This window comes from Rhodamnia argentea, chromosome 10 (assembly GCF_020921035.1).
Source record: "Rhodamnia argentea isolate NSW1041297 chromosome 10, ASM2092103v1, whole genome shotgun sequence".
Taxonomy (NCBI): domain Eukaryota; kingdom Viridiplantae; phylum Streptophyta; class Magnoliopsida; order Myrtales; family Myrtaceae; genus Rhodamnia; species Rhodamnia argentea.
Window position 1 is genome coordinate 2644756 of NC_063159.1, and position 11100 is coordinate 2655855.

The following is an 11100-nucleotide window of genomic DNA, read 5'->3' on the forward strand; positions in this document are numbered from 1 at the left end:
CCTCGTCGTGGGCCTTCGTTGCCTGCGAGAGTTACGGAAAAAAAAAATGAAAAAAAAAGATAAATTCAATAAAATAATAATAAATTCAAAAAACACTAAAAAATTGTCAATTTAATGAAAAAAACTCGAATTTTTTGGTTCCATTTTTTGAAAAAAAAAATCGATTACCTGGGAGTATATTTGGATTTTATTCAGTCCGGCGACATGCCAAAAGATTTCCACGCATTTTCATATAAACTAAGGGGAAAAATCCAAAAAAGAGCCCGAAGTCCTCTTGTTTTCTCAAATAAGGGCCCCAAATGATCTCTGTTTCAAATAAGGGTTTGAAGTGCCCTCATTTTCTCAAATAAGGGCCTGAAGTGAATATTATTTCAAATAAGGGCTTGAAGTTACCATAAAATTTCAAAAAAAGGCCTAATTTTAAGGCCATTTTCGTCTTTTTATTTGATATTTTTAAATTTTTTTTATCTGTTTTACACTTTTTTTTCCCTTCACTCTCTCTCTCTTTCCTGATGCGACCGGGCCCTCCCCTACTCTTTCTTTTCTTTCTTCTCCGTCTTCGTCTTCTCCTTCTCCTTCCTTCTATTGCTCACGACCACCCCTCCATCTATAGATGCCGGCCAGTGATCCACCTCAACCCACCTACGCCCGCGCCGCTCGACCGTCGGTCTAAGCCTCTCGCCGTCGCCGCCACCGTTCCGAGCCCCCGCACCCGAGGCCGAGAGACCCACGAACTCACGAGCTCGGTGAGGTCCGACCCCTATCTCCTTATCTGCTCACCGCCACCAACCACCCACTTAACCACCGACTCCACCTCGCACCACCGCCCATCCGTTCAATCGCCGGCCCGCCTTCCCCTCGCCACCGGATCCGAGCCCGAGAAGCTCAAATCCGCACCCGACCCAGTACCTTGAGCCGTCGCGCCACTAGAGGACCCCGCTTGCGCCCTCTACGAGACTCGACACCACCCTCGGTCTTCGTAGTCGTGCCCCACGGTTGCCCCGAGGCCATGCCGTTGTTTAGGTGACCCCCGCCCGGTCCCGGGCGACGACCCGCGGCTCCTGATTTGGGCGGGGGCCGCCGATCCCACACGTATTTGGGAGAGGGCCCGACCCTCTCTCGGCGACCCTTGCTTTTAGCTAGTGACGCCGGACTTCGCCGCCCTCGCCGACCCCCCATAAGCAATGTGCCGGCGGCCACATAGGCGTGAGGGGCAGCCCTCCCGCATGTGTGGCTTTTTTTTAAAAAAAATTATAAATAAAAAAAGGGAAAAAAAAGAGGAAAATGAACAAAAAAATTAAAATGTGAAATGACGAAAGTGCCCTTTAGGCCGGACCCTTTTTTGAAATACTACAGCCACTTCAGGCCCTTAATTGAAACAGACCATGTCACCTTGGACCCTTATTTGCAACAAAATTCACTTGGGGCCTTAATTTGAAAAAATAAGAGGACTTCAAGCCCTTTTTTGGATTTTTCCCTAAACTAAGGATGGCGGATTGGGGTGAAGTGACGAGGTTTTTTTCGTAATTTTGCAAGCACCATCTCTTGGTTCAATTTCCGGCACAGCTTAGGTGGTCTCCCATGGCGGTCGTCGCTTCCCTAAACTCGCAGCAGCTCTTCCCTCCTTTCCCTTCTCTAAATTCCCGTTCCTTCATTCACCCCTTCAGTCCAAGCCCTAGTGCGAAGCTTCGAACTTCCTTCAAGTTCCGGTCAATAACTAGCGAGCTCAGGAGCAACTCCGACTCGAGCACTTCACCAGGTATTCTCTCTCTCCGCTCGAGTTTGTGTACTTCTCTGCTACTGTGAATCTCACGTTGGTTTTGTGGTTTGTGTTGCGCCAATCAGATGACGAGGCGAGCAGTTTAGGAGTTAAAGCTGCGTTGAGTATGCTCAGGTTCTACAAGAGTGAGTTTCTCCACTTGCATCTCAGGTGTTTGATTGATTGTCCTGCTCTATTTATGTAGTTTGATACTTCAGATGCATGTTCTTTGTCGTTGGTTCATGTTGTTGTTGGCATGGAGGACGTAAAAAACGAAAAAAGGCATGGTTCCATTGAATTGGATGTGGAATGAAGATTGAAAATTTCTCCTTTTTCTTGATTGTCCTTTCCTTTTCTTGAAAAATTTCCCTTTTTCTTTTACTTGGTTGACTTCTGTCAGGGGAGATATCGCCAATTCTGCCGAAGAGTTGTCGGTACGTGCCGACGTGTAGTGAGTACTCAATGGAAGCCTACAAGAAGTATGGGGTTGTTAAGGGCACCATCCTGTCGGCTTGGCGTATCTGCCGTTGCAATCCTCTTGGTAATTGCCTTTTGAGCTCCTTATCATCTGATAAAGTATCCAGGGAAGTTGTTGATGAGTGCCCTGAAGGCTCTTTTTAAGCTTTACTATGTTTTGGAAATGAAATAAGATATTTTTCTTTTCTGTGTTTAGTTTACATTGTGTTTTAACTCATCTGCATATCTAGAAAGTATAACCTCCACAATATAGCAGGGCTTGGCCAGTGCCCTTAATGTCATTGACATGATCCATTTTTGTACACTGTAACAGCAGTTGGCAACCCTTTCTGTTCATTGAGAAAACAAGAGCTCACTCCGTTGAGCTCTTGCTCTCTCCGTAGTAAATGTAGGTAGAAAACATTTTCATTTTCCTCAGGTGTTCACTTTGCCAGGTGGATCTGGTTTTGATCCCCCGCGCTGGTTTGGTGAAGAACGTCCATCCAAAGAAGAATAAGAGTTTATTATATTGGCTTCTCTGCCAACAGGTATATTCTGTTTCATCTTTGAGATGACATGGCTTAGTTTGTGTCCCAGATTGATTCTGGGAATTGGAGTCTCTTTTGACACACACGACCTAGTGTTAACAGCTATCTTTAAACTTGATTCTCAGATGTTTGGTAAAAAGAAGAATCTTCTCTTTTGAGAATAATCCAAGATGGAAAGGGTTCAATTGGAACATGAAAACGTAACTGAATTGGTCCTAGTTACTCTTCGGGGAGGATTTCAAAAAGAAATAAGAAAACCCGCCATCTTATTTATGCTATACTTAGGCTTTATTGACTCATTTCATATCATGGCTCAAGAGTTTAAATAAAATGGGAAAGAAAAACAAATAAAAATCAAATAAAAAGTAAAGAGGCTTTGCAAAACGATGAGGAACGAAGGCACCACGTGTCCTTCAACTTGCAAAATGTTCAACTAGGTCCCTCAACTTCTCTTTTTGTGCAGTTGGATCCTTAAACTATGTTGTTTGGGTTGGTCCTTCAGTTAAATTTATGGACGGGGATTCTGATGTGGCTAACCACATCAGTGCCGTATCAGCATGCTTCTCCAACTCGTTGCTGACATGGCATAGATAAAATGCAATAAACAAAAAGGAAAATAAAAAACATAACAGAGATGGAAGGCGGAAGGAGAAGAGCACACATGGAAGGTGGTGGCTGGGCAATGAGGCAGTGCCAACCAGCCACCAACGAGAGTCTGTCGACCTTCGTCAATGTCTGAGTCGGCCGCAGATGGCGGCACCCCCCTGGGATATCTAATCTCAATTAGATTCATGGCGAAGTTGGGTCAAAATGTTGACATTCTTTCAAATTCGCAAGAATTGCTGGTTGTGGAGTCTCAATCAAGAAGACTCAGAGAAGGGTTTTGGCTGCAAGGAGGGTGAAAGGGCTGGCCTCTTTGTTGCCTTTTAGGCATTGCTCAGGGAAAACCCCTTACATTACATGGTATTGCTTAAGGTAGCACTGAAAATGTAGAAGAAAGTTTTATTGAAGCTTTAGCCAAGAGTGTTAAGAGTCGAGGAAAGCCGGGAAGTATGTTGTCAAACCCTACTGTTGTTTGTGAAACAGGATAAACGAGCCGTTCAATCTGAAAATTATTATCATGCTGGTTGGACATACAAACATGAAACTGATGAGCACGTTTCTTGTGTTTCCTATGCAGACCTCTGAGTATAGCGTATGATTTTGGCCCTCCTGTTTCGTAATTGCAGCTAATATTGAACGCTTTATGGTCCATCATCGTCCGACTGAGTGTATTATTTGCTGTCTTATGGATCTATCAGGGGAGTTGCGATTTCGAACAGGTCCATCCCAATACCATTGCTTGCTGGATGTCAGGTCTCTACGGCATAAGTCCTCCAGAGTCCTCCTGCCATCCCCAACATGAAGGATTTCGCACGACCAAGATTGTCAAAGAACAGTCTAAATGGAACTTCTTGACCGCTGGGAAACGAAAAAGGACTCAATGATTTTATTTGCTAAAATATTGTGGATGATGGAGTTATGCTTCTCGTTTGGAAAGACAATGAGCTAAGCAAATTCAAAGATGATTGTCTTTTGCAGTAAGGGTCTTGTTAACGAGAGACCAAGAGGTATTTGTAAATGAAAATAGTTTTTGTCAACTAGAGATTCGAAGTGACACAAGCCATAATTTTTAGAAAAATGTTTTTCAAATCATTTATTTTCTGCACGGAGCCTACATATAATTAACAACAACATTTTTGTAAGAACATTCTACTTGTAAATACTTCATGAATGATAGAAATTTTTTTGTGAGAGATATAAGGTGATCATTTTTAGAATTTTTTTTTCATATATATATATATATATATATATATATATATATTTAATTCTAGGTATTTCTCTATTTTGGAGGTGATCAGTTGTGGGACAGGTTCAGTGCGCGTCATGAGGACAAAGACCTTTTTAGTCCAACTGCATGGATATTAAATGCAGTCTTACACTTATCTCTGTTTGTCCGATAAATTGCATTGATAGCCAATGTTTTTCATTGTGGAGCAAAATGTTTGGGTCTCATTAATTCTCACCTCAAAAATACAAGTCGCGCCTCAGCAGTTTTACTCCTCACCTCAAAATAAAGGTGATTTTTTCTATGAATTTTTCGAAGAAATTAGCAAGTGAACCGGATCGGAACGGTAGTTCGGTTCTTGAGTGGGTCCATAAAACGAGCGGATGGTTCATGGTTCTCATTTTGAGAAATCGGTCCTTAGAACCGATCACCCCTATTCACCCTAATCAACCAGGAAGCCGATGATGAATTCTATTTTTAAAGTCTTATGCAACTTTGAATGCAAAATTGCATTCCCTTTGAAGTTGGGACACCACCAAAACTTGGAAAGGAAGAGCACAATCTGAGTTGAAAGAACAAAAAACTTCTCATTCAGCGATTGAAATGTCTACGTACTCCTCTAAAATCGGGACCAAGAATGCTGGGGATGGTTGGATGGACTGAATAGGTACAATCGCAATAGGTTTAAGACTTTTTTGGTAATTCTTCCTTCAACAGCTTTTTTGTTGTTGTTGTTGTTGTTGTTGTCTCCTTGTGCATTTATAAATATGACATGAAATATGAGAAAGACTTAAAAACAACCTCTTCAAGCCTTTCTTTTATACAGGAGATGCAGACTTGGAAAGTTCTATAGGCAAATAATATGGGTCAATTCTATAAAATGTTTCCGTTTTCTCAGTTGTCCCACATCCTCCATTCTCTTTTTTTTTTTTTTAATTAAGTTGGAGCTTGTTTTCTATAAAAACATTTCTCCCATGCCGCTCACGGGCACGTCCAAAACGTTAAGAAGCCCCTGATTTGCCCGGACTTTTATCGATCACGAAGAAAGGGTTAGAATTTCTCAAGAGTATAGATTACAAATTCGAAAATGGAGAATCACTACAGATGCGAGAACAGAACCGTCACGAGACCGCGGGAGACTAAAGTGAACCCAACTGGATGTGATCCGATCCGATCCGATCAAATCTGTGAACAACTTCGAGAAATGGGCACCGATTAGAGGGGGATTATCGAGTCGATCCGATCAAATTTCTGGAGGTGTAATAAAGCAAAGGCAGGTCTAGGGAAGCTGTGAAAAATGTTGGTCTGAGTTCAGTGCCATCTTAAACTGATTGTTCGGTATTATTGCATGATCACCATTCTGTCCCGTACCCAGATTCTCACCGGGGAAGAAGGGATCGGTCAGGCATGGACACTCTAGGCCCGATTCCTTTTCTCTTCCTCACTCAATTCCACACTTTTAAGGCCGCGTTTGATTGGCCGGATAAAACTCCGAATAGAATAAAAGTATCTTGTCCAGTGCTTGGAGTAACACGAACTCTGAAAATGACCAGATATACATTTCCGGAGAAGCCAATGCAAAGAAAATCATCGCGCGCGCGTGTGAGAGAGAGAGAGGTTTCCCCTTGGAATTAATAGGATATCCTTTTGACTCCACTTCCAGCCTACTCATTCATCAGCTGCAAACTACACACCACAAATCAGAGGCATCTGTGCAAAAGATCACCGTGACCACTTTTCCTCCATAGTCCCCAACGAGCTTCACGACCTCAACCTACGGACCCGAGTAAAAGTCGGCACCTGGCATTTTGAAACGAACATGAAAACTTCCGTTTTAATCATCTGAAAGAAGAGGGAAAGATGGCCATGTATTTACCAAGCTGTCCATGACACCAAAGGCCAATTATAATCCTAGTGTTTCAGGGAAGGGTTAGAATCAACTGAACGAACTCACTTGCAAATGAGCATGTCACATTCAGGAAATTATGTGCACTTGTCTCCTTTACACTTTATACAGGACAAACTGTTTTGAGCCTTTTGGCATTCTGTGGAAGAAGACATGGCACAAATTGTGCTTTACCCTGTCTTTCTTCCACAGGACTTGGACCTCTATAAATCTACATCACCTTCTGTTACGCAACTGAAAATTCGTCCATAATAGCATATACATGCCAGATTAACAAGGTTATATCAAACCAAAGCGCCAGTAGAGGGACAGGTAACAAGAACAGGTTCCAGGAGAGAGAGAAAAATAGAGACAAAAAAAACTCACCTAGGTATTCCATCTACTGATATACGCCCAATATTGTCAAGCCCCATTGTCAGACCTCTGATCGTAAATTCACTAGACAGGTTTCCAAGCAGAGAGGGCGTAGATGATTCGGCCCTTCCATCCGTGCAATAGCCACCGGCCATCTTCGTCGATCATAAAGTCTTTGTGATAGCTTGACCGAACTTTTTCTGTTGCCCGCTTCACGATGTCCCGATCAAAAGGAAGCTGCACAAACCCAGCTCTCAGGTTACGTAGTTGCCACTGCTTGTATGTCTCTGGCCTTTCAACTCGTTCCCAACCCTCACAAGCTATAACATTTAAAGCCTCCCTTCCGAATATCTCTTTCTCGATCAGCATTCTCTCCCGATTTTCACGGGGAACTAGAGTTTCGAGCATATCAAAAAGTGCGGAGAAATGGAACAATGCCTCCCGAAATCGCGTAACAAAGAAGGGTGCATTGTAAGACCCGTTGAGAATCCCGTGGATAAAAATATCAGGATTGATCCTTCTTATCAAATTAATAACCATATTTCTCGAACTATCGGCTGCTACCGATTCATCGAGTAAGTTTTTAGCGCGATATATACAGTTAACAACAAGTAACTCATCCTTGTCAATTTTGAGTTCGTCAATCTGAATATTTTCCCATTTCTTTGCTATTGCATTATACTCGAATGGGACTTTGAAATGTTCCGCATAAGCAGCTAGTCTGCGACCTGTTTCCTCAACTCGCTCTGCTGGCCGAAAGCCAGGTTGGGGGAAATCTATACCAGTAATCCGAATTTTTGGGGGTCCACCATGTCTTGCTGAGAGCCGCTGAATAAGAGTTGGCCACTGGAAACCATAAAGAATACCGAAATCAATGATGTGGACCCTCATGGAATCTGATGCTAGACTCATAATTGTCCTGTTCGCGGTGAAGTTAGAAAGCTTCCTAAATGGGCAAGCAGCTAGGAAAAGATGGTAAGCTTTCAGAATATCGGCAGCTGAAGTTCTCTTGCTAACAAGGCCTTTATAGATCTGGCTACCTGTGCCCGCCTGGCGAGCTTCAAGGCCATCTGCAAGGCAGTGAGCCAGCCTCTGATTTCCATCCCCAAAAGGAGAAGAATGCTGTCTAATCTGCTTCAAAAACTCACTTGTGCTTACACGGTCATCAGCTGCAACTGCTTGTGCACAATTAATCAAGAGAGTTCTTAAATCCACGACTTCCTTCTTCCCAATTCGTTTTCTCCCACGTCCTTTATCATCATTTAATCCCTTAGGTTGCCCATTGCGCAACATAGTTGCAGTAGTCCCATCCTGCACGGTGTCTTGTAGTACGGTTATGTGATCTACTTTAGGACAAATGTGATCTACTTTAGGACAAAGCAACACATTATCAAACATAACTGATCGGAGAGGTGATTCAGAGAAAACAGCAGCTTGCTTGCTACTCCTCTCTTCTTCAAAATCTGCATCCCCTCTGTGAGGATTCTTCCTCCCCCGTGAGCCATTAGGAGAACACTTGCAATCATCCTTCCTCTCTAGCTTGACTGCGACCTCACAAGATCTCACCCTTGACTCAGTTAAGGACCCTTTTGACTCCGCATTATCGAAAAACCTGTTACCACCAGGAAGAAACTTACTAGCTTCTTCAACTCCCTTCTTAAACTGCCAAATAGATTGACTCTCCCCACCCAAATCAGGAACCTGAGCAATACTAGCTGGGGAGTCTACAAATCCATCCATACCACTGACGACACTATTAGAAGAGGTGTAAGATGACTGCAAAACGCCATGAAATGAAAGACTTTGCACTTGAGGGAAGGAAGTCTTCTCACAAGAATATGATACCAGAGGATTATTCAGCAAACAGCCGTAGCTATTTACAGAGAGGTCATCCTCAGGACCCTCACCACTTAGACAGGTATAATTTGGGATTGGTTCAGGCGAAGGGGGATACTTCTTACCAATAGCATCGTAAAGAGATTTCTCAGCAGCTTGAAGGTCCAAGGACTCTTGAAGCATACAACTCTTCTCCTCCATATCTTCTTCCATAAGCATCTCACTTATGTACCTCAAAACCGCATCAGAGAAATCGCAATCTTCTGGCGAATCCTCCTCTTGGGTGATGCACGAATTCGGGGCACTTGGGGCTCCACTAATCTGTGTCGCCACTGGGTGTGGAACGTATTGAATTCCTCCTCTGAAGCCATTGGTCTCGAATCTGGGTCCGGGAACTAAACTTGGATCCGCAAACCACGGCAACGATTGATTATCCAATGAAAGCCCGGCTACAGAAGCCGAACACCCCTTAAAGCGAGGATCCATATTCATCCACTCCCCAATATCTCACCAAACAGAGCTTGGACCAGAAAGACCAATCCAACTCCCCACCAGGTCAGAATTTCCAGAAACAACAGATGCCCCACGCGCGACCCCCTCCTAATCCCCCCCGAATAAATCCTCGCAACCCCACAGTGCCAATGCACAAAGAAGATGGTGCAAAAAGTCAACCGATCCGACCACCGGAGTTTCAGGGTTTTGACATACTCAACACTCCTATGCATATATCCAGCAAATCACAAGGCAACAGGACAGATAAACCGCAATATTCAAACGAAGCACAAACAAACTGGAATACCCAGATAAAGCTTTCGGTCACTCAAAGCCCAAGCATAAAAAAGCTGCGAGCAACTATCAGATTCACGAGAGAGCAAACGGCTTCAGCGGGGAAGGAACAACGAAAACATTGGACTCCGAAGATGTCAAATCTCCAGACGAAGAACAAGTGAACAAAGTGCGCACCTTGACGAAACCCAGCTCTTCCACGGACAGAGAGTTAGAGAGAGAGAGAGAGAGCAAGTGGTTAGAGAAACTGGAGGTGGTGTCACGCTCCGTCTTAAGAAGAGACCGAGTCATGGCGAGTCACGAAATATTTTACGTGTGGGTTGGCGAGAGACTAGCCAATCTTCGATGATCTCGGTCGCGCTAATTTTCTTATTCTAAATAGCACTTTCGAGATCTCACCCCAAAAAAAAAAAATTTTGCACTTTCAAGAAGAAAGTTGGAATTTTGATAAAGACCCGTGCTTTGATTAAGATTAGTGGGTGTTTCTCTTTAGCATCAACCCTTTCTCCTAATTTTCGAAATTTTTTTTAAATGGCATCTCGAGCGTCTTTACGAGACACTAGATTTAAGGCACGCGCCGTGTAAGAAAGAAAATGTGCACAATAGAGTAGGTATGAGAAAGTACGAACAATTTAGTGAATCCAATAGTGAGAAGAGGGGAAAAAAAAAAAAGAACCGAATTGGTTATCGGTGATTTGTAATGCGGGAGCATCCGACTCATCAGTATAATCCTTAAGTTCCGATCTGATTTCATCAACAAGCTCAACATAATCGTTATTCATTAAAGCCCGGAATGAGTTTGGCCGCAACTTGCTTCGGTGGATTGAAAATAAAGTTGCCGATGTGAAGTTTATAGAACAAGATACTGACTAAGTAGCTATCGATTCTTCCCCTGCTAGAAAAAGAGGTTTGTTGGCTTGAAGATTAACTTGCCTTAGCTTTGACTTGCTAACTTGGAAGTTAGGCTTTCGCCCTCTAACCTAGCTTTATTAAGTTTTGTTTCGCGAAGACTAGTTGTCGATTTCGACGTGAACTTGCAACATATCAATGTGAGGCAGTTATGAGCCATTTCCAAGGATATTTGGTGATCTCCAAAAGATGGTTATTTATTGGTCAAGGCTATTAAATGAACTTTGAAAGATGGATTGAAAGGCCGAAGAGTCAAGATCCGCACCGACGGCCGCTCCGCCTGGTCAAGTCTCTATGTCTTTAATGCTTTTCTAGTTCCTAATTCTTTTAATGCAGTTTCTAGTTTCGAGGATTTAATTGCTTTCTTTTCCCATGTCTTTACTATTTCGAGAGTCCAAATATTCTTAAATGTTTGTCTAGCCTCCATGCCTTTAATGTTTGTCTATTTCCTATGTCCGAGTTCCTCTCTAAATAGAGAAAGAGCTCTTCATTGTAAGAAGACTTGTTGATTGAAAGAGAATTCCTCTCCGTGAGTTAAATTATTTACCTTCGATTTCTTTAGCTTTGAAAAGTGGATTTTTGGCAAAAGCCCTTTAACCTCGATTGGTAATTTATCCTTTAAACCTTGGTAGTGAGTTTATATTCGAATCTTAATCTTTATCTTTAGTTGGTGGTGCGTCTTATGTGCCTAGGTGATGATCGTATTCTATCAATAATT

The 11100-nt window shown here is 42.9% G+C and overlaps 2 protein-coding genes across 2 annotated transcripts; one reads left to right on the top strand and one right to left on the bottom strand.

Annotated features, from left to right (window-relative positions):
- Window positions 1-1484: 1484 nt before the first annotated feature.
- Window positions 1485-4329, top strand: LOC115739843 (UPF0161 protein At3g09310). Its single transcript, XM_030673126.2, has 5 exons — window positions 1485-1759; window positions 1846-1905; window positions 2160-2300; window positions 2671-2763; window positions 3944-4329. The coding sequence occupies exons 1-4, from the start codon at window positions 1582-1584 to the stop codon at window positions 2730-2732; spliced, it is 441 nt and encodes a 146-aa protein (XP_030528986.1). The 5' UTR covers window positions 1485-1581; the 3' UTR covers window positions 2733-2763; window positions 3944-4329.
- Window positions 4330-6434: 2105 nt separating this feature from the next.
- On the bottom strand, window positions 6435-9718 carry LOC115739841 (scarecrow-like protein 9). Its single transcript, XM_030673124.2, has 2 exons — window positions 6861-9718; window positions 6435-6756 (listed from the first exon to the last, which is right to left on the bottom strand). Exon 1 carries the CDS (start codon window positions 9177-9179, stop codon window positions 6936-6938), a length of 2244 nt encoding a protein of 747 aa, XP_030528984.1. The 5' UTR covers window positions 9180-9718; the 3' UTR covers window positions 6435-6756; window positions 6861-6935.
- Window positions 9719-11100: the final 1382 nt, after the last annotated feature.

Excerpts from the sequence above, each read along its gene's own strand:
- LOC115739843 (XM_030673126.2), top strand. The coding sequence starts at position 1,582 with ATGGCGGTCGTCGCTTCCCTAAACTCGCAGCAGCTCTTCCCTCCTTTC. Across the intron at positions 1,760-1,845 it reads CGACTCGAGCACTTCACCAG|ATGACGAGGCGAGCAGTTTA; the intron begins GTATTCTCTCTC and ends TGCGCCAATCAG. Across the intron at positions 2,301-2,670 it reads CTGCCGTTGCAATCCTCTTG|GTGGATCTGGTTTTGATCCC; the intron begins GTAATTGCCTTT and ends TCACTTTGCCAG.
- LOC115739841 (XM_030673124.2), bottom strand. The coding sequence starts at position 9,179 with ATGAATATGGATCCTCGCTTTAAGGGGTGTTCGGCTTCTGTAGCCGGG.